The 20,997-nt window shown below is 33.8% G+C and overlaps 3 protein-coding genes and 1 non-coding gene across 4 annotated transcripts; 3 read left to right on the forward strand and 1 right to left on the reverse strand.

The window, feature by feature from the left end:
• Positions 1-1,897: 1,897 nt before the first annotated feature.
• On the forward strand, positions 1,898-6,399 carry LOC145597629 (small ribosomal subunit protein bS6c alpha-like). Its single transcript, XM_081653840.1, has 2 exons — positions 1,898-2,321; positions 5,862-6,399. The coding sequence occupies exons 1-2, from the start codon at positions 1,956-1,958 to the stop codon at positions 6,099-6,101; spliced, it is 606 nt and encodes a 201-aa protein (XP_081509966.1). The 5' UTR covers positions 1,898-1,955; the 3' UTR covers positions 6,102-6,399.
• Positions 2,488-2,559, forward strand: TRNAT-UGU (transfer RNA threonine (anticodon UGU)). Its single transcript has one exon. It is a non-coding gene; the product is annotated as a tRNA-Thr (tRNA).
• A 6,382-nt stretch (positions 6,400-12,781) lies between the features above and the next one.
• LOC145598970 (putative E3 ubiquitin-protein ligase RHA4A) lies at positions 12,782-15,188 on the forward strand. The gene is made up of 3 exons (XM_081655370.1): positions 12,782-13,255; positions 13,490-13,575; positions 14,473-15,188. The coding sequence occupies exons 1-3, from the start codon at positions 13,028-13,030 to the stop codon at positions 14,813-14,815; spliced, it is 657 nt and encodes a 218-aa protein (XP_081511496.1). The 5' UTR covers positions 12,782-13,027; the 3' UTR covers positions 14,816-15,188.
• A 638-nt stretch (positions 15,189-15,826) lies between these two features.
• Positions 15,827-20,997, reverse strand: LOC145598219 (cellulose synthase-like protein G3). The gene is made up of 6 exons (XM_081654544.1): positions 20,321-20,997; positions 18,858-19,004; positions 18,523-18,648; positions 17,464-17,904; positions 16,932-17,279; positions 15,827-16,597 (listed from the first exon to the last, which is right to left on the reverse strand). The coding sequence occupies exons 1-6, from the start codon at positions 20,927-20,929 to the stop codon at positions 16,061-16,063; spliced, it is 2,208 nt and encodes a 735-aa protein (XP_081510670.1). The 5' UTR covers positions 20,930-20,997; the 3' UTR covers positions 15,827-16,060.

Genomic DNA, 20,997 nt, shown 5'->3' on the forward strand with positions numbered 1-20,997 from the left:
TATGATTATTACTCATTTGGATTGAGATTGAATCAACCTTAGAAACGCACAATTGCAATCGCGAACCCAGAATTCATGATTAAATTGATTGATTGAAGAAGAAAACCTAGATTGAAGGAGGCAAAGCATTTCGTTGTTTGGCGATTATGATGGTTTCGGTGTGGCGGATGGGGTCGGGGCAGCAAGAAGGGGAAAAGGGAGGGGGATGGGTTGCCGTAGGTAGGGGAAAGGGAGTGAGATGATGTCGCCGGCGTCGGCCGCCGGCAGGGGGGGAGGGGCTGGGTGGCTAACGGGACTACGGGAGGGCTGGGCTTGGTGGCTGCTTTTTTAAAAAAAATTTATTTTTTTAAATTTTGGTGGCTGACGGGGAGGCATTTAGGGTGGCTAAGGAGGTAGTGGTGGTCGGAAGGTGGTAATGAGGGTGGTTGGATCTCACTAACGGAATTATTAACTGAAAACGTTAACTGGTAGCAAAAGTTAAAAAAAAGGGCATATGTTTGGTAGTAAAATAAAATAAAAGTTTTCATAGGTAGCAAAAATGAAATCGATGTGTTTGATAGGTAGCAAAAGTCAAAATTTCCTTAGAATAATTAAAATGGCTTGACTTTTTACATTATTCACCTACTTGACTACTTGTATGTATTAACTTCGATGGTAAATTGTGTCAATTATTCTCAAACAAAGCAATTATCCAACCAGAGTAATAACAAAAATGTAAATGAAAATATTTAAATAAAACTATAAACACGAGATTTGACATGCATTCCTAAATAAATTCTGCTTTTGAAAGTACTAGTATTATACAAGTAAAATAAAATTTTAAAAAAAAAATTATACAATGCTTATCGAATCCCCAGAGGCGTTCGTTAGTAAGATCCAATAAAAATTAAGAATTAGGGCCTGTTCTCTTCAGCTTATTTCCAGTTCAGTTCAGTTCAGCTCCAATAAGTTCAATTTAGTTCAATTCTTAATTTCCTTCTCTCATAAAATATTCAGTTTAGTTCAGTTCAGTTTAGTCAATCAGTTTAGCCCGTACTTCATATTAAGCAATTTTCTTTGAGAGTATATCTTTTTAGAAAAAATGTTTGTGGAGTTTGAAGATTTGAATATTATTTAATGTTAAAAGTTGAAAAAAATGACCATATACATAAAAAGTGGCTTGTTGGTAAATAAAGGTTAATGCTCTTTTTACTTCTTGTCGATCGTATGTTTAAGGTTAAAAATATTTTGCTCTCACAAACAACAAACCTTGAAGGTTTAAGGTTAAAAGAGCATTAAAAACTATGCTATCATAATAGGTGTGCCAAAATTAATTTTAAATGAGTATTAACTCAGTATGTGCTCTTTACAATGGCTAATGTTTTTAACATTGATAAAGATAACCAAACTATACTCTTCCACATCCATTGCTTGCCAAACACTACTTTTTTTTTTCTAGTTTGTAAAATGCTAACCACCACATCAAACACCACGTCGTCACGTTGAACAAGTTCATAAATACTTCTATGTCCAAGCTTTAAGTATAAAAACTAATCACCTCGAAACCGTCTGATATAGGACAATAGGAGAGCCACCCCAAAAGCCAGCTCAAGGGAGGAGAGCCCATTGTCCTATATAAATTCCACATCAACCCCCCATATGACTGATGTGGCCATGTGGGACTCAAGTCCCATACCTTGCAATGGATAGTCCTATAACACCGTCCTAAACTAAAATCGTTTTAAACTTCGACTTGTATTGATAATTGGATAAAGAATTTAGTACTAATGTACTATGTAGGAGTCAAATTTAAATTAGACACGATCTGACCTCACATAACCCCGACCCTAATTGACACCTCTCCAAGCCTAGTCAAAGACTCAAAATAGTTCACTCAAGTAAATAAATAAAAGGCTCCTTATCTACATCCATTATCAGACCATCGCAAAGATAGCAAGAAGCAGAGCCCAAAAACAATGGCGACATTTTCTCTCACCTCAACACTCCCTACTTCTTCACCCACTTCCCTCCACTCCATCTCCAAACTCAAACCCTTATCCTCTTTCACCCACACTTTCAACCCCAACCCAAGACCCGGTCGCCAGCCCAATTACGGCCCATGTATTAAGGCCCTATCTCTGGACTTCTCCGGCTCATTCTTCGAGGGTGGGTTCAGTGGCTTGGACGAAGACCCGCCTTCAACCCCGCCGTCTGGGTTAGCCGTTGAAGATAAGCCGGAACCCCAGTGTCCGCCGGGGCTCCGACAGTATGAAACCATGGCTGTTCTTAGACCTGATATGACTGAAGATGAGCGTCTTACTCTTACCCAGAAATATGAAGAGGTACAATTTTATTTTTATCTAAATTTTGTTTGGAGGTTTTTGGGGATGGATAATTTGGTGAAGTTTTTGTTGGTTTAGATTTTGTGGGTTGTTATTAGGGTAGAGTTTAGTGATGTTAATTGTTGATTAGTAGAAATAATTGATGATGAAAGTGGGGATTAACATTGCCCCTATAGCTCAGTGGTAGAGCGTCAGTCTTGTAAACTGAAGGTCTGTAGTTCGATCCTGCATGGGGGCATTATCAATTTTTATTTTTTTAAAATTTTTTTAGGGGTTATATATATTGGTGATAATGGTGAATGCATTGAATGTATGTAGTTAATTTGCTTAATTTCATGTCCTGTATGTTGCAAAGAATACCCTTTTGTTTTGAGTTGATGGCAAGGTATATAACTAATATAAGTATATTGCATAGACTTGATTGGTTCATTCATAGAGTCCACATTTGCGTGATTGCAAAAGACATGAGTCTATTTAATTAAAAAAAAAAAAAAAAATTAATCAGAATTACTTTAACACAACTGAATTTATTGCAAATGTATTGTGAGGATGAAAAGAAAAAGAATGAAGGGATTCTTAAAACATGGGTGTTGTGTAGTCTCCAATAACAAAGAACAAGGAAGAGATGTGGGAAGTTGATATTTTTATCCAATGGTTTGATACTAACACTTTGTTTGGATTGAAGGAAATGGAGGGAAAGTAAGGGAAGTGAAATGAGGGAAAGGAAGGGAAGTGAAAGGAAGGGATGAATTATCTTTGATTTGGATAACAAATAAGGGAAGAAGAGAATTGGAAGGGGAGAGAAATGGAGGGGTTAAATTGAAGAAATTGATTTCTTCAACAATGCAGAAATTGGAAGGAAAACTCTTCATTTTTCCCTTCCCTTCCCTCCCTTTCCTTTCCTTCCCCTTTCTTTATCCAAACACATCGTAAGAAGAAAGCGCATGATTGTTTCTGTGTTAGTTTATGACACATGTTAAAAACCTGGTGGGAAATAAGTCAATGTTCAGAGAATAGATTTTATGCAGCAAAGAAAGTTAGAAAGTTGAGGTGCTAATAATAATATTCTGGAAAATCAAGGTACTATTTAACAAGATAAATCCAATAAGGTACTTACTCACAAATCGACCTAAGTAAGGTACAATCTGACAACTCTACCAATTAAAATTGCTGAACTATAAAAAGTAGGGGAAAAAGAAATAAGGTTTGGATGATCTGGTGTGGTGTGTGTGATGCTGCAGCTATGTATGTAATGTATCATTTGTGTCTTTGAGGAGTAGAGATGCTTGATGTGTGTATAACAGTGAAGGTGAAAAAATGTTTACTTTTACGATATATTGCTGTACAACAAGGGACTAGGGGAGCATGAGTTTGATTATTAAGCCTTTTTTTTTCCCCAAACTTTTAATAATTAATAAGTAGTATTTCCCTTTACTACTGAAGCAATGACACTATCACTCTCTGTCTTAAAATTGTCATTTTATTTGTTCCTCCTTTGTCTATATACATTTCCCTATTTCAGATATTTCATATTAATTGCCGCATATCCATCATGAAATATGTTCTCTACATATCTCTCTTCATCATATGCGTCCTTCTCATCTTTCTCTCACTCTCTTATTCCCTAATTTTTACATCTGTATGTCTCCCCCGCATGTAATAGAGAATGGAGGAAAAAATACCATTAGTTTTATTTATTTAATATTTTTTTGATGGGGGTGGGGTGTGAGAGTATGGGTGGATTTTTTTTTTTTTTTGGGGGGGGGGGGGGGGGGGGGAAGGAGGATGTATAACAAGTTCAAATTTGCATTACCTATGGTTTTTAACAGGTATTTAGGAAGCTCAAAGGGAACTATGGCTTTCCTTTACCCTGTATTCATATCCACTGATTGGGAGGGGAGTATGTAATATGTACACATATTTGCATAACCTATGGTTTTTAACAGGTACATTGGGAACTATGGTTTCCCTTGTCCTCGTACCATATGACCGTATCCACTGACTGGGAGGGGGCATAGTAACTAATAAGTAAAAAGATTTGCATCATATGTGGGTTTTAACAGATACATTAGGAAGCTTAAAGGGGACTATGGCTTCCCTCGACCCTGTAAATTCATCCACTGATTGGGAGGGGGTGGAGTAGGAAGGAGGGAATTTGAATGCATACTCCTTTTTAATTTCCTATGAATTTTACTGGAGGAGATCTTGAAGAGCATTGTTCATTAGAGTAAAACTCTGTAAAACACCCTCTGAAGATTTTATATGGTTAAATACATTGGCATGACGTGTAAGTATTTACTGCAAGAAAATATGCTAATGCTCTAGTGCTTTGGGAGTATATCTATGCTGTTTAATTTTGCCCCTAGTTAACTGCATTGACATGTCAGTGTGGCTTTCTCCTTGAGATTTGTAGTGGAGGGAATATATCTTGACCAACATGCCTTTTTAAGGGACTCGAGAAGAAGGGGAGGGAGTATTGTTGAGGTACTGACTTTATCATTGCGTGGGCATTTGAAGTCTAGACTCAAGTTTCTTGGATTCACTCTAAGTTAGGCTAGTTGCATTTCGTGAAAAGCTAGATATTAGAGTAAACTATGTATATTGGAAAATGTATTAGAGATGTAGGAAAATATCTTATGTCGTAATATACTCTAATACTAGATATTTAATAAACTTGGAATTGCACTGATGCTGGTGTGGTGGAAAACACTGGCTATGCCATCTAACATATGGAATATCACCTCGAAGTATACTATGTAATTAGCACATAACAATATTTTATATATTTCCTGACAAAAAGAAGAAAAACAACTGTTAAATATTGAGTGGGAGAACCACTGAACCACATTACATAAATTGAAAGCCTAAGAATGAAAAAGTCATTTTCTAAGATAAGATTTTGAATTTTATAACACCTCACTGTTGATATGAGTTCTCCTGTAGATGCTACATTTATTTACCGGAAGGACTTGGATCTGATCAAAACATCGAATTAGGGATTGTAGAGATAATTTAAAATGACTTTCTGGTGGAATTTCATTGTGGATTAACTAATTTAGTTTTATGTATGTTGGACATGGACTATTTGCATACAGTTTTTATTGTTCTTACAATGGTTTGTGTTCCTAATCCATGTCCTCCTCCTCATTAATTACTTAGAAGGTTTGATTTATATACAAAGATGTATCTCTTCGACTGTTTGTTGCTGATGTTTCACTTCTACTTTCAGATCAACTCATCATAGTTAAGGATATGGCATATGGTATACATGATTTTACTTTTTTAATTTTTATTTTTTTTTTGGTGATAGCTGCCTTTTGTATTCTCTAAGCCACCGATTAGTTGGGGCAACTAATTACAGACCATTATAATGAAATGTGACAATAATTTCTAGACATCTATATATGTGGTTTTTAATGTGAGAAGAAGCGAGTGTTATGTAGGGTGAGAGTGGTTCTTACTCAGCTCTTAGATCTCACTCACATTAAGAGTACCAACATGCTGTGTTATTGACCACGATCGCCTGTTTAACTTTTGCAGTTGCTTGTTGCTGGGGGAGCCATGTACGTAGAAGTCTTCAACAGAGGGGTGATTCCACTAGCCTACAGCATCAAAAAGAAGAACAAAGCAGGAGAAACCAACACTTACTTGGATGGCATCTACCTACTCTTCACCTATTTCACTAAGCCTGAATCCATTTCTGCTCTCGAGGCAACACTCCAAACTGACGACGATGTCATAAGGTCAACAAGCTTCAAGATTCGTAAGAGAAAATACTGAAAAGTATATTTCGAACAGTAGTCTCTACTCTCTAGGTTCCAATCGAATGTCAATGAGGAGAATTTGTAGATTTCATCTGGATGTTGTGTACCCTACACACTGTTGCCTACTTGCCTTAGTTGGTCATTACTTTAAATTATGTAGCATATCATTTTTTGGAAATTTTAAGGGCATGTAAGTTCAATTTGAATCAATTTGTAAGTCATGTTTGAACTACAGTTTTTCTCCTTCCCATTACTGATATTCCTTTGAAATGACCCAACTTGGCCTCGAATAGAAATTCTTTTTCCTGTTGGTATGTTCCATGTGCAGCAATGACTTTAGTGTAAGGTACTCATGCTGATTATGACAGCCATTATCTTATGATGGCTTTAGCTGTGTTTGTTACCTCGATTAGACTGAGGTTGAATAGCACAAGTTATGATTACTTATAATGAAGATTTCTCTGATTTGGGATCGAAAAATTCTTCAGATAGGTGATTAATGCCAGATTTGGCTAATCAGCAGACTTGAACCAACCAATCTTGTCAAGATCCACTAGAGCTAGTCCCAGTTGGAAAGTTATTCTTGATGATGAACTGATCTTCCCAGCCGAAAAACGGACAGTTGTACCGCTGTTGGCTTGTGAACGTGGAACAAATTTTCTTGCTGTCTTGCTCATTCGACATAGAATAGATCCACTATGGCCGTATTTCCAACTTTCTTCAGTGCTATCTTTTTCTTTCCAAGGGAGGAAGTTTAAGTTTATATGAAGTACTTCGTATATTTTTTTTTTCTTTTCAAAATGCCCTAGAAGAACTCCTAGATCAATCAAATAAGTAGATTCTGTTGGAACCTCGTGTCAAAAAGAAAAGGTCTAGAGGAGGCCTTCATTCCTCATACTCGTAATAATTTTCAACTCTTGTAAAGCTCACTCGAGATTTTCTTTCTTATGTTTACCCTAATGTACAAGTCTCTAACCAATAATTTGAGTTTGAAAACACTATATTTTCATGGTGTATGATTAAATTTGATGAAATAGTCAAAAATTTTAAGCCATACAATATAATATAGAAAAGATCATGTATATATTAAGAAAAGGTATTCCTTAATCTGTATCAGACAGCACTAATCATGTATATTGATGCTGTTCAGTGAGTTGCAAGATATTTTGTTCACTCGACACTTTAAAGAGCCGCATATATAAAGCACTAAAGCCATAACCCATGATAATTTATAAGTACTAAACCTATATATTTGATTGGAAATTTGCGATTCTATGTATTAACTTTTTGTACGTTTTTCCGCAGCTCAATCATAGTCTCTTTGGTTGCTAATAGGAACAAGCTAACCCTCCACTTCATCCCCAATTTTAATAGAAAAAAAGTTGTACGTGTAAGATTCATACAATTTTTGGGCATATTAGAGAATCAGATTTGATGATGTTGTTCCATGATCTTATTGTTTATTGTTCTAGACATGACTTCTTTCTCATTTATCGGATTTAGACTAGAGGTTGTTTACTTTTTGATCCACTAACTCCGGTGGATGCCAATTATATGCACACAATATCGAGTAACCCCTAGTTAAGGTCATTGGTTATTATATATGGATGTCAACTAGCGCAAGTAGGTGGTAAAGTCATGTGATCGGCGATACATATTCGCCACTATCTAGCTATATTACTTGTAATAATTTGACGATATCCAATTGTATCCAATTATATCCAATTGTAGTCTGTATTTGCCACTATCTAGCTATTGCGTAATACTTCCTTCGTCCTATAATACTTGGGACATTGGGTGGACACGTAGTTTAAGAAAACTACAAGTGAGTTTATTTAAAACATTTGTTTATTGAGTTAAGTACAGAAGTGGGGTCTATGTGGTGTGTAGCACACCACGTAACTGCCAGTTTTTTTTACAGGTTCGGCTTTTGGAGAGGACAATGGAGGCTTCAACTTTGCATCTGATTGTATTTATACTCCCTGTAATCTACAACGGCTAGTTTTTTTTCTCTTTTTTGGATTTGTGTCTGTTTAAAAAAATTGTCCCTAAATGTCCTTCACTTATTTTTGGTTTGGATAAGATTCAAGAACCTGTATTTTTTGGTTTGACAAAATTGATGAAGGGACTATGTATGTTTTTATGAAGGGATTATGTTTTTTTGGCCAATATATAATGCTAAGGGACTAAGTTTTTACTCAGGTGAGTTAACTTGTCGGATTCTGAACTTTAGGTACAAAAGGTGAACATAAAAAACTTAGGCCCCAAAAGATAAAAAACTTAAAAACTTAAACCCCAACATTGTACTTAACTCTTTGTTTATTGTATAAAAGATTTTTTTTATATTTTTATATTACAATAAAACAACAATTGGGGTGGGAGTGGATTGTATAAAAGATTCTCTTTGGTGTTTTTATAGAGTACTCCCTCCATTCCACAATGATGTTCTTGTTTGGAATCTTTGACTTTTTTAAGAAAGAAAAAATCTTCTAAATTTCTAACTTTTATAATTTTTGCTAGTGTGAGATTAAAGATATTTACGGTCAAAGTTGGATAAAAAATTGCATCGATTTACGAAACAGGAACATCATTATCAAACGGAGGGAGTATAAGAAAACAACAAGTAGGGTGGGAGTGGGGTAGGTGAGGGGGGAGAAAATGTGGAAAAAAAAATATATTTTTTTTAATTATTGGTCTCATTTCATATTTAGTAATGTGTCAAGTTTGGTGGGACGGACGAAAATGAGAACTGTGTCAAGTATTATGGGACGGAGAGAGTACCACTATATAAGTGCAATTTTACTACAAATAGATATACAAACCTTTGAGTCGAAATAATGCATACATTTATTGATTTTTTTTTTTTTTTTTTTTTTTCATAAAGCACATTTAAGAAACTCATCTACTCATGCGATAACTACTGGTTTATGAGATCATTAAAGATCTTAATAAGGTGAATTAGGAGTATATATAAGATTACAATTTTGTCTTAAGGTGATAATGGCTGCCATGTCAGAGTTCTTCTGATGTTAAGAGCTGATGATGTGAAAGTATGCAGTGTGTTAATTGGTGAATTTTTAATTTTTAAGAGTTGATAATCTTAACCACTCCAACTAACTTTTTAAGTCCGTCTTCACAAATTCCTACAATCCTACATGAAAGACTTTATGACAACACTTTCGTATAAAAAATTAAAACTTTACTGTTTAGTTCAACAATGTCTCAAACTCAAGTTTGTGTAAACAAATGTATGTAGGACAAATTAGTCAAGTTCTAAAAGTTATAAAAATCTTTGTAGGTTAATTTGCCCCTTGAATTAAGTATATATTGCATGAGAGTCATTTCATTAGATGTTGTTATTTGATTCGTAACAACTTACTTCCATTAATTTACATACAAAAGAAAAAGTTTTCTATGCTTGTACTGTTGTACATATAGAGTAAAACAAGTTTGTACGTTGTAATCCTTAGCTAGTTAGCTATAGGTAATTTTTGGTCACTTTAAGATAGAGGTGAATAGGTGATCATTAAATGGGTCAGATCGGGTTTGAGCTGAGCCAAAGCATAAAAAAAAAAAAAAAAAAAACCCGACTTCTTGGATCAGACCGGGCCGGGTCAAGTTTCGGGACATAATTTTTGTGCCCGAACCCGCAAAAAATGATCGGGCTGTACGGGCTTTAATTTTCAAACCGGGCCTAAAAACAACTAATATGCATAAAAACGCATTCCCAAATCTACAAATTCTTGGCTGCATTCTAAATTTCTAATGCAGCCAAGATAGCTGCAACACCCACAAAACGCATTTTGTTATTAATAAAACGCATGCTACGTACCTTCATCTTCCTTCTTTCTTTATGTTCTTCCTGCAATTTTCTTCTTTCCTTTTTCTTTCCTTTTTTTTTTTATGATACATTCTTCTCTTTCATTTCCTTTCTCCTCTTTCATTTTCTCTTTCCTCTTTCTTCTCCATTTGACACTTTCTCTTCCTCTGTTTGTTACATTGTTTTGGGTTTGATTGTTGTTCTTGAAGAGACCATCAATGGAGATTAGTTTTTATGTTGTTGATTTCTAAGTAATTAGTTTAATTAGATTATATTTTGGTTAAAATTGAAATTGATTTTGTGATTTTTTACTAGATAGATTTCAATTGATTTTTTTTTATCAATTTGATGAATAGACTATCCTCAATTGAATTTTTGAATTTTGTTATGAATATTGATTTAATTGATGAGTTACTGATAATAGCGATGAATTTGATTTTCGTGATGAATTATTGAGTTGTTGCATTTGTTATGAATTTCTTTGAACGAAGATTATGTAGGGCTCTCGGTAAGCCCGCGCCGTGGGAGCATAGGGGGGAATGAAACCGGATGATGGAAGAACCGGGTCATTTACGCTTTGTTTGGATAGGAAGAAATGGATGGAAAAGAAGAGAAGAGAAATGGAGGGGGACAAAATCTCTTATTAAGGTAAAAGATTGGGGGAAGGAGAGGGAGGGATCCATTTTCCCTCTCTCTATAATAACCATAATCTCTCCAAAATTGGAGAGATTTGGAGGGAAAATGGAGCTCACCTCCCCCTCCCTTTCTTTTCCCTTCCCTTCCTCCATTTTCCCTCCCCTTCTTTTCCTTCTTTCATTGCTATCCAAACGATGCGTTAAGCTCAAGTTGGTCGAACATCCAATTATTTCGATTTGAATTATTCGGCCAAAGCCTGTTGGGATTCAGTGATCAAAAGCACGCTTAATATATATGATTATGTGTACAAGTTATAATTTCTTTTATTTAAAAGAAATCATTTTTTAGTGATGATAAAATTGTTTAGTTGCTAAAATAATGTGATAATTGAAAGTAGTATTCTGTCTATTACTTGGATCGAATACAATTTGAAAATACAATTGGAATAAACTATATAGCACAATAATGAAAAAGTATGCAACTATGCATTATATATACTAAGGGCCTGTTCACATTTACTTCAGTTCAGTTCAGTTCAGCTCCAATCAGTTCAGTTCCAATCAGTTCAGTTCAGTTCCGCTCTTAATTTCCCTCTCTCATAAAATATTCATTTCAGCTCAATTCAGTTCAGTTCAGTTCCAATCAGTTTAGTTCAGTTCAGTTCAGCTCCAATCAGTTTAGTTCAGTTCAGTTCAGCTCAGTTCAGTAAATGTGAACAGGCCCTAAGGGCTTGTTCTCTTCAACTTAATTTTAATTCAGTTCTATTCAGCTCCAATTAGTTCAGTTTAGTTCAGTTTTTAGTTTCCTTCTCTCATAAACAATTCATTTCAGTTCAGTTCAGTTCAGTTCAGTTCAGCTCAGTTTAATAAATCAAAACATAACTTTGTTATGATAGGAAAAATATGATCTATTCCATTATTATTGTCTTTTAATATGATAAATCTACGAGTATAGTTGATGAAAACCAAGAAACTTCGAACCGTTCCTTTAAAATCCATAACATTATCTCAAACTAATCATTAATTAATTTATTTATATCTATTTATATCAATTCTCATTTCCACGATAAAAGACAAAGTAGCAAATTTTTGGTGGTTAGGTTCTAACTGAAACACCACCAACCACTAATCAATAATCATAATCATGGTTTTCAAATGTACGTAGTATTCAAAGACAATATGTTTACTTACCTAGCTATTTAAAATTTAAGGTGGTGTGGTGTTGTGGTGGTGATTTGTCATTTGAATTGAAGATCTGTTAAACCAAACTTCTTGTCTAGCTCTATGCTAGGTCTTCAACAACATTTGCTCCTAACATTGGTTTAAATATTTATCTTCCGACAATTTTATCTTATTATTAAGATTGATAACTAACCTTGTCAAAAAAAGTGAAACAAACAATATTGGTAGATCAAAACTAAGATTCAATTTGTAGAAGGAAAAGTCAATTGCTAAGAAGTAACATGTTTAAGTTCCCAAAATAAATATAAAAAAATAAAAAAATAAAAATCAATGCAAATGGTATTTATTATTATGGTTAGTTATATTGATAATAATATTATAAAATGAAAATACCCTCTATACTTAAAGAAAGCTTTTATAACATTTGTGTCCAACCAAATTAAGACGATTTTCAAAAATCAAATTCACAACCAAATTATCATTTACATAAATCATACGGAGTAATTGATTATCGTTACAAGCCATTTTAAAAACAAAGGCATCATACTCCATGATAGACATTAAATGATGTTGTCCCATCTTTCATGTACTTTAATGTCACACCCATAAGCAATTAAGCATGACTAAAAACCTCAATTTACAAGAACTCCATTCTCAAATGGCAAAAAATAGAATTAACATTAAAAAAATAAATTAATTTTCAACTTTAGAACCACTCAATATTCTATATTTTTATTTCATTAATTTTAATTTTTAGTTTTTTACCCCTATACATTCTCCAATCATTTTAACTATCTTCCCTATCATCCACAGTTGAAAATGTAAGATAATGATTGGGCTCCATTTGGGCTAAAAGATTAGCATCAAGTAGGCCCCCAATTGTGCTTAATGTGTTACATTGGGCCCATAAAATATTTTTGATTTTGTATAAACTTTTTTCTCTCTCCTTTCTTTTTCCTCTCTTAGTGGAGAATTATGGGCTTGTCCCATCAAAATAATATAAATTGAATAAACACAGAGAATAATAATATTTCATCATTTGTGGTTCATTAAAAAAAAAAAAGAAAAAACACCCTTCTCGCCTCCTATTTTGTGTACAAAAGTTACTTATTTTTAATCGTCGTTTTCTCAACTGATCTTCTAAATTATTAAATCAATTGATAAATTGAAACCTCTTTATATATAAATAGAGCTGAATTGAAGCACCAAAATCCTCCTCCTCTTTCTCTTTCAACTCTAAATATCTAAAAAAAAAAAACTCATTTTTGTGCATTATTATTAATTTTAGTTTGATTGAATATTATTATGGGGAGACATGAAGATGAAATTCCTACAAATCCAAATTTATACCCAGAAGAATTACAGCTTAAATTATATCAAGCATTTATATTTTCAATACCAATATTATTTGCCATCATTTTGTTTCTTTTATTTTATCTCTTTTATCTCAAGAGAAGGGCCAACAATAATATGTCAACACATCCAAGATTACAGCAATCTGTTCATCATCACTCTGTCTCTTTCCTTTCCCCTGTAAGCTTTCTTCACTTACTTATTTTAGTACTTTACTATTGCTTCTTTGCGAACTTCATAGTTATACGGAGTATATATTGTTATCGAGCAATGATAAAACACTCTTAGAAATCCGACTTTTTAAGTGATCATCTTCAAATTTTTGTGTTCAAGAGGCAATTCAATATTTATTTTTATTATTTTTTGAAATAAAGTTTCTGATTTTTTTTTTTTTTTTTTTTTGTTGGGTTGTAGCCATGGAGTATAGGGATCAAAGGAGAAATAAAAGACAAGTTACAAGTAATCCATTTTGATGAAGAATTAAGAGCAAAAGATTCACTGTAAGTAAATGATTAATTACTGTGCTTAGTCTAATAATCATTATTATCAAAGCTTAATTAGTTTAAATATGCTAAAGATAATGCTATACTTTATGAGTTAGTGATTGTGTCACTTCTTTTACCTTCTTAAAAAGTGCATGCTTTATTTATATTCTTCCTTATTTTAGCCGATGTGTTAAATCTAGGTGGCCAAAATGAGGTTTAATTAGTGGAGGTTTTAATCTTTTAAGCTAGCATATATTATATTCTCATCTCCTGCCTTCTCAATCTAATGAAATTCCAAAAGAATATATTGTTAAGAAGCTTTTATCACAATTGCGGTCGACCGAGCTTAAAAAAAAGTAGCTGGAGTTTAGTAGGCTATGAATTATCTGATTAGAACTATTATATACTCATATTTTATTCATATTTAAATTTTGTTTTAGGTAAAGGAGTAGAAAGAATAACTCACACATCATCATATCATGCTTACAACTTACTCAAAAAGTTTTTACAAAGTACTTTTTAGGCTACTAACACTTTTGATGCGTATAAGGAAGAAATATTGACGCTTAGATACATTTGTTAGATTCTCTCTATTTTTGCTGTAAAACTTTGGTGTAGATTATGGCCAAAGTAAGAAAGAAAAGGGAAAAAAGTGTAAATTGTTGCCTATTTTTGTATTTTGCCTTATATTGAAGAATGTCATAATGCACTACCAGTACTGCCACTTGTATGTATATAAGTTTTGTTTTGCTTGTTTGATTGAACACGATAGTAAGCTAATTGCCTAATAGTTAGGTATTCAAAAGAAAACGAATGTTAAAAAGTCTACCATAATATCGTATATTCTTTTAATTTGCTTACCTTTTTACCCCTTTAATTAAAAATTAACTCTTATTTGTTTCCCTTCTTCAGATGTTGTGTTTGCTTGGGAGAGTTTGAGTTGAAGGAGGAGCTAAGACAATTGCCAATGTGCAAACACGTGTTCCATGGAGATTGCATCCGACTCTGGCTCCGAGCCAATGCTACGTGTCCACTATGCAGGTGCCATGTCATGCCTGCCCTAAAGATGGGCCGGCCTGTTGGGCTTGGTCCAGACCTTGTAAGCCTAGGAAATGATAACCCTATCTCACAGCTTGAGTTAGAAAACGTTGGAAGTAGTAGTACCTCAGAAGTTCACAACTCATCAACAAGAACAGAAGAGCATGTAATTGAAATTCCTGATGAGCTACCTTCAAGTAGCAACAATGCTTCATAAAATACCTATAAATATAATCCTAATTCAAACCAAGTAATGTCCAATAAATTATATTTGTCGTCCAAGTCCATGTTAGGACTTAGGAGGTATGAAAAAAAAACCAATTCCATCCAAATTTTGTACATGTGGTAGTACCTAGGATAGTTGCGGTGATACGTGACCTATGAGTATAGTGTACATGTTTGTATTGGCTTATAACTTCGACGGACTAGCACTGAAAATTTGTATCTGTTGAGAAGGATCTTAGTGTTGGTCTATAAGTTAAGGGGGAAAAGGTTGCCCCAAATTTTTGTAGCTTAGGATGAATATGAAATTGAATAAAGATTTGTAGCTTATACAGTTATTAATGTCTTTAATCCTTAGTTTATCAAGACATGAGGCAACAATGCCTTTAGTATTTAAGACTTTAAGAGTGCCAAATGAAACGATAAAATATATGTCTCACTTTTATGTATCACAACTTGTGTGCAATTTTGTACTCGTGCAGTATGCTTTTGGTTTTAAATTGAATGTGCTATACAATAATTTTGCCGGGAGAATAGGAAAATTTTCATTTAATTTGAATGAAACGGAGAAACAAATACTTTATCAATCATATTCTTAACATACATACAGTGTATGCCATACTACTTCCGTTTTTATTTAGTTGACACGTTTTGACTTTAGCACTATTCACACACCTTCCTTTGACTGTGTTTTGTATTATATACGTAATGAAAAATATAGTCATGTAAGATCTTGTTAGATTCGTCACGTTATATACTTTCAAAATATCAACTTTTCATAATTTTTGCTTATCGATAATTAAAGATATTAATGATTAAATCAGTGCATTGACAAATGTGACTAAAGAAACGTGTCAACTAAAAAGAAATAGAGGAAGTACATACATTATACTTATATTGTTATTTTAATGGTAATAATGACTGTTTACATGTTTTAAGATAGGATAAGCATAAGAGTATAAGACTTTGTTAAACTTGTCTCAATATATTGTAAAATGTGTCACTTAATATAGTACAACAAACTAAAAAGTAGTTGTATAAAACAGAGGAAGAAACATATAAGATGGTCATAGGATATAATCCAATGTAAACCAACTAAGAAACATACTTGCTTGTGCATGCATGTTTCAACTTGGATCAGACGTACGGTATGTGGTCAACTCAAATTTTATTTATAATTAATAGGGGAATTCCATTATAATTATATTACTAGTACAAACAAGTGTTTATAAACCACAGTTTAGCTTCCCACAATCAAAATTGAAGCTAGAAAAGCAGCAATTAAGGTGATTTTAGTAGGCATCCTCCCTTTGTCACTCCTAAACACCATAGCCTGATAAAGTGGCCAGCAATTAATCACCACAAATCCAGACAACAAAATCTGCAAAATTAGCCCTTCCATATTTTCCATTCCCTTTCTAAACACCCCTACAAGTCCCATAACAAAGGATATCAGATTGATTATGGCTGCCATTGTCATTGGCACAAACATAGGTGACGCGACACCAAACTCAAATGTCCCTTGATCGTACCTCTTGCTTAGTTCATCGTCTTGTAGTTTGCTAGTGACATCAAATCCACGAACCGTGATGCCTAAGGAGCCAAGGGTGTAGTCCATGCATCCAAAGAGGAAACTTGAGAGTCCACAAATCATCAACATTCTTTGAGAATTCCACCACCTTTCAAATGTTCCTTTCTCTAGAAGAAAGTCTATTAGGTCTTTTCCATTGGCCCCAATGAATAGAAATATGTACAAGAGAAACCTTGGGTCTGAAATCTGTACCATAACACACGTTGATTAGTTACTTGAACAATAGATTTAATTGTGTGTGATATTTTAAAAACACAAATGACAACTTACTAAGGACAATTTTGGTAGTTCAAAATTTTGAACACCAACTCGTCATGAGTTGGGTTATGTAATAGAGACATTAGTATATACTTTTGTTTTGTAAGCTTATAATTGTACCTTGTCATTTTAAAAGTATAATATATATCATTGTATTAAAATTTGGCATATCGAAAATAATAGTTACATATATACGAGTGCATACTATTTAGGATGGTCGGAAAAATTGTAACGTACGGAGTAGAAATTATATATTCCTTACCTCTGGGAAGGTGGAAATCCCTTTGATGAGAGCAAGTTGAGGGATGAAAGCATAAATGGTGAATGGAATAGAGATAATGGGCCAAAGTGTGTAATGTGTATAAGTGAAACTCATGACTAGGCCCAATTTCTGAATACCATAAGTTATTGTACTATATCTTGAGAAGAGAACGTCAAGAAGCCCATTCATCCACCTCTTACATTGGCTTAGCAAGTCAATTAGTGTCACTGGTGAATCCCCCAAGTAAGCCGGCCTTTGTGGGTTGCAAAACATGGACCTCCATCCCTCACATTGCATCCGGTAGCCCGTATAATAGTCCTCCACTAACGACCCGTATCGGAACCCCAACTATACAAACATTAGTAAATTACATTTTAGTATGAGTTAAATATGTTGCATACTCACAATAATTTATTGGTGGGTGACGTTTAATATCACAGATTAAATTAGTATAAGACAGTCTCAGCCAGTACTTAAAATTCTCAAAAGTATAAAATGAAAACGACATTAAATTAGTGAAAGACAGTCTCACCTTCTCACCCCACTCTTTGTTCTCATAATTGCAAGCAGCGACGAAGTGGGCCAAATCGAGAATCTCTTGTGATCTAATGGGCTTACTTACGACATGATCAGGGCTAAGTTCGGTGGTTTCAGGCTGGATCAAAGACGACGGACTTCCAAAGAAGGCTCGACGTTGAAAGAAGCATCCAGTTCCAACATAATTCGGGCCAGAAAGCCCATCCATTCCCAATGGGTTAATCTGGAAAAGACGTTTATGTTCACTGAAATAGATGTCACCTTTGTTAAGCCCACGAAAGATTTGTGGAAATTGAAGATATGCTAATGTGGGCTGAATTTCAGGGTCCAAAAAGTAACATAAAGCCCGTTTGATGGTTTGTGGATCGTTAGAGTATGTGTCACAGTCCAAGGTTAGCATTATTGGTGCATTTGTCATTATTGCTGATACACGAACCTATTATTAAATTTAAACAACAAAGTCAGTATATTAATATGAAACTGGAAATTTAGCACGGAAAAAATAAAAATTCAAACACTTTGTTCATTAATAGACAATTGACATTTTTTTTGACGGGGACAATTGACATTAATACATAGTACAAATATATAAGAACATATGCACTATGATACACAAAAATTGAAAGAAGTGTTAGACAAATCAAACTGAAAGCTAGTGGTGTATACAAAGGCAGGATAAGATTTTTTATTATTAATTTTTTTTAAAAAAAATAATTCATAATTTTGTGGTCAACAATCTTGATTGTTTTCTCTACAATTATTGTGGACATATTTCAATATTTGACCGGTTAGACTGGCGGAGTAATTTTCTTATAAGTGTTAATATGTTAAAGGACTTCAAAAGGTTACATGTTACTACTCATTTTATCTCATTTTACGTGTCTTATTATATTATCTTAAATGATCTCACAAAGAGGAGATATACAAAGTAGGGGTTTCTAGTCTAAATTGCTTGGGTAATGTCTTATTAGTTGAGCACTTGACCTGGTAAAAGAGTTTATCGACCCCTTCATTTCTAGGAGAACACATAGATGTATGCGAAATTGAGACTTACCAAAGCATTGAGGGCACCTGCCTTGAAGTGATGGTGATGGACCTTACTTTTCTCTCTTGATAAATAAATTAAGTTTGGCATCAATTTACCAGTAACATCTTTGTCCTTCGTAGTAGCTAGTAAAACCTATATACAGTTAATATAACACCATAAAATATCTGATTAATGATTTTAAAATAATAAATAAGAGGATTATTTTAACAAATCTTACATGAGTATGTTTTTTTTATAATTTACAAAAGTTAGTCAAACTAAAGTTTGTAAATAGTGTCAAAAGTCAAAATGTGACATCCAATTAGGAGCAGAAGAAATATGATTTAAAAGATGAAATTGACCTGTATTACGGTAGGATGAACTTGACGTGTAAAGTTGTCGGTCCATTTGGCTAAGGCGTCTAGCATTTCGTCGTCAATATGCCTTTGTTCAACCTTCCCTCTTTCTTGTGCATTTTCTACTCTTACCTTCATGCTTTCGTACATTGTCTGCAACCATAAATAATTACAAATTGTATAAATAGACAAAAAAAAAAAAAAAAAAAAATCTAATTAATTGCGCATGTGAGTCGATTTTATAAACATGTGGGTTGTGAAGAGCTAGATTAAATATGATCATTCAAATCAATACTAGGGTGGTAAAATAGTCTTTAAGATGTACTTTAATTTGAAAAACTCCAAACAAGGACATTTACGAAGTAACAGTAAAAATAAATCGTAAAATAAAGCTATAAAAATGTACAGTTATTCTTATGAAACAAGGAGATCACTTCAACTGCTAATTAGATATCCTTGTGTTAGTTGTGTACATTTACATTCTTAGCTTAGAGTTTACTTTCCGGCCTTATCTCATACGAAGTAATAGTTAAAACAATTTAACTTTAACATCTCTTTAAGTCTTTAACATATAACTTAATTATTAATCAACATTTTGATATTGTTAATGTAATTATTACAATACAACTAATCTAACTAGGAGTAATACAAAGTATTTATTATGTATATACAAAAGAATATGGAAGCATAGGAATAGTAAAAGTTAATTAATTCTGAAAAATACCGATTAAAAGAATTTAGAGTCTTATTACAAATTGTACACATAAAAACAAAAACAAATTGTGCAGGGGCATATTGACATATTGTACACTATCGAAGTAGACAAACCTCGTCCAAGTTAAAATTGAAAAATATACCGAGAAAGTTGGCTCATACAAACATTTTAAAGCTATCACCTTGAAGTTGAGCAAATACAAACTCGTATTTCGTATAATAATTGCGGTTCTACCGCTTCCATTATTGGTCAGCTCACGTGAACTTCCATTGCTTTACTAAATCCAAAATCTTGTTTTATGTGCACAACATGACCTAAATTGAGTTGATAAAATTATAAGTTAATTGATAAGTTTCTGTCTAAGATTTTTTTTTTTTTTTTTTCAAACTAATGCATTAACACGCATGTGTGTAATATTTGACTGTGTCATATATTATGAGACACAGAAAGTATATAAATATATAATAATGATGAGTTTGATCTATAAGAGAGTTATCAAGTACATACATACAATAATTGGTGTTCTTTGAACAAACAATTTTTTTTAAAATGATTTTTTTTCAAACGATTTTATGTTTGTAAGTTTAAAATGTTGTATTCTTGTAATTTGTCTCTAAATATTTTTGTAAGTCGAATATTTTACTTTAAGACAATCATTTATAAAAGTAGGAATCAAACAACATTTAGAGACGGATACAAAGAGATTAATAAAGTATAATACTTGTAACAAAGTAGTAAAATGTAAATAAAATACCTTCATTTTGTCAGCTTCAAGTGAACGACTAGTATTGTAGAAACCGCCATTAAAGTAAGCTTCAGGACACCTTTCAACCACACTATTTTCCCTACAAAAAGGTAACCAATGGCGGCCAAACTTAGCAGCTTCCATGAAAGCAAATAGAGTAACCTGGGACCCACCATCGTCGGACACGTAAACCGATATCTTCTCCGGTGGGTAATCATAAGCCATGACCGACAACGCCGTGTTCACCGTCCCCATGGGTGGCTCCTTGTCAGGATCCGCTGTACATATGAATATGTCAACCGATGGGAATGCTTCCTCTCCTTTGCTTAAGGTTAGTGTTTCGAGGTTTTCAAGGTGTTCTTGGCGGCGAATAGGGCGGATGTGGTAGGATTGGGTGCAGACCCACCAGAAGGCGAGGACAAGGTCAGAGATGAGGAGGAGGAATAGGGGGAGAGTAAAGGATGAGTTGAGGAGTGTGTGTATATGGTGGTAGAGAAGGGTTAGTAAAGCCGTTGCGTAAACCGCCGTGTAAAGGCGGTTAAAGGTGGCTCGACGGAGAAGCTTGTGAGTGTGGAGTGGAGGGTTGGTGGTAGTGGTGGACATTTTTTCACCTTCCATGTTTGTTCACTTGTGTAATACTTTGTATGGAATGTGGGAAGGGTGCCTAGATATAGTGTTGCTATATA

This window comes from Chenopodium album, chromosome 20 (assembly GCF_948465745.1).
Source record: "Chenopodium album chromosome 20, dcCheAlbu1.1, whole genome shotgun sequence".
Classification (NCBI taxonomy): domain Eukaryota; kingdom Viridiplantae; phylum Streptophyta; class Magnoliopsida; order Caryophyllales; family Amaranthaceae; genus Chenopodium; species Chenopodium album.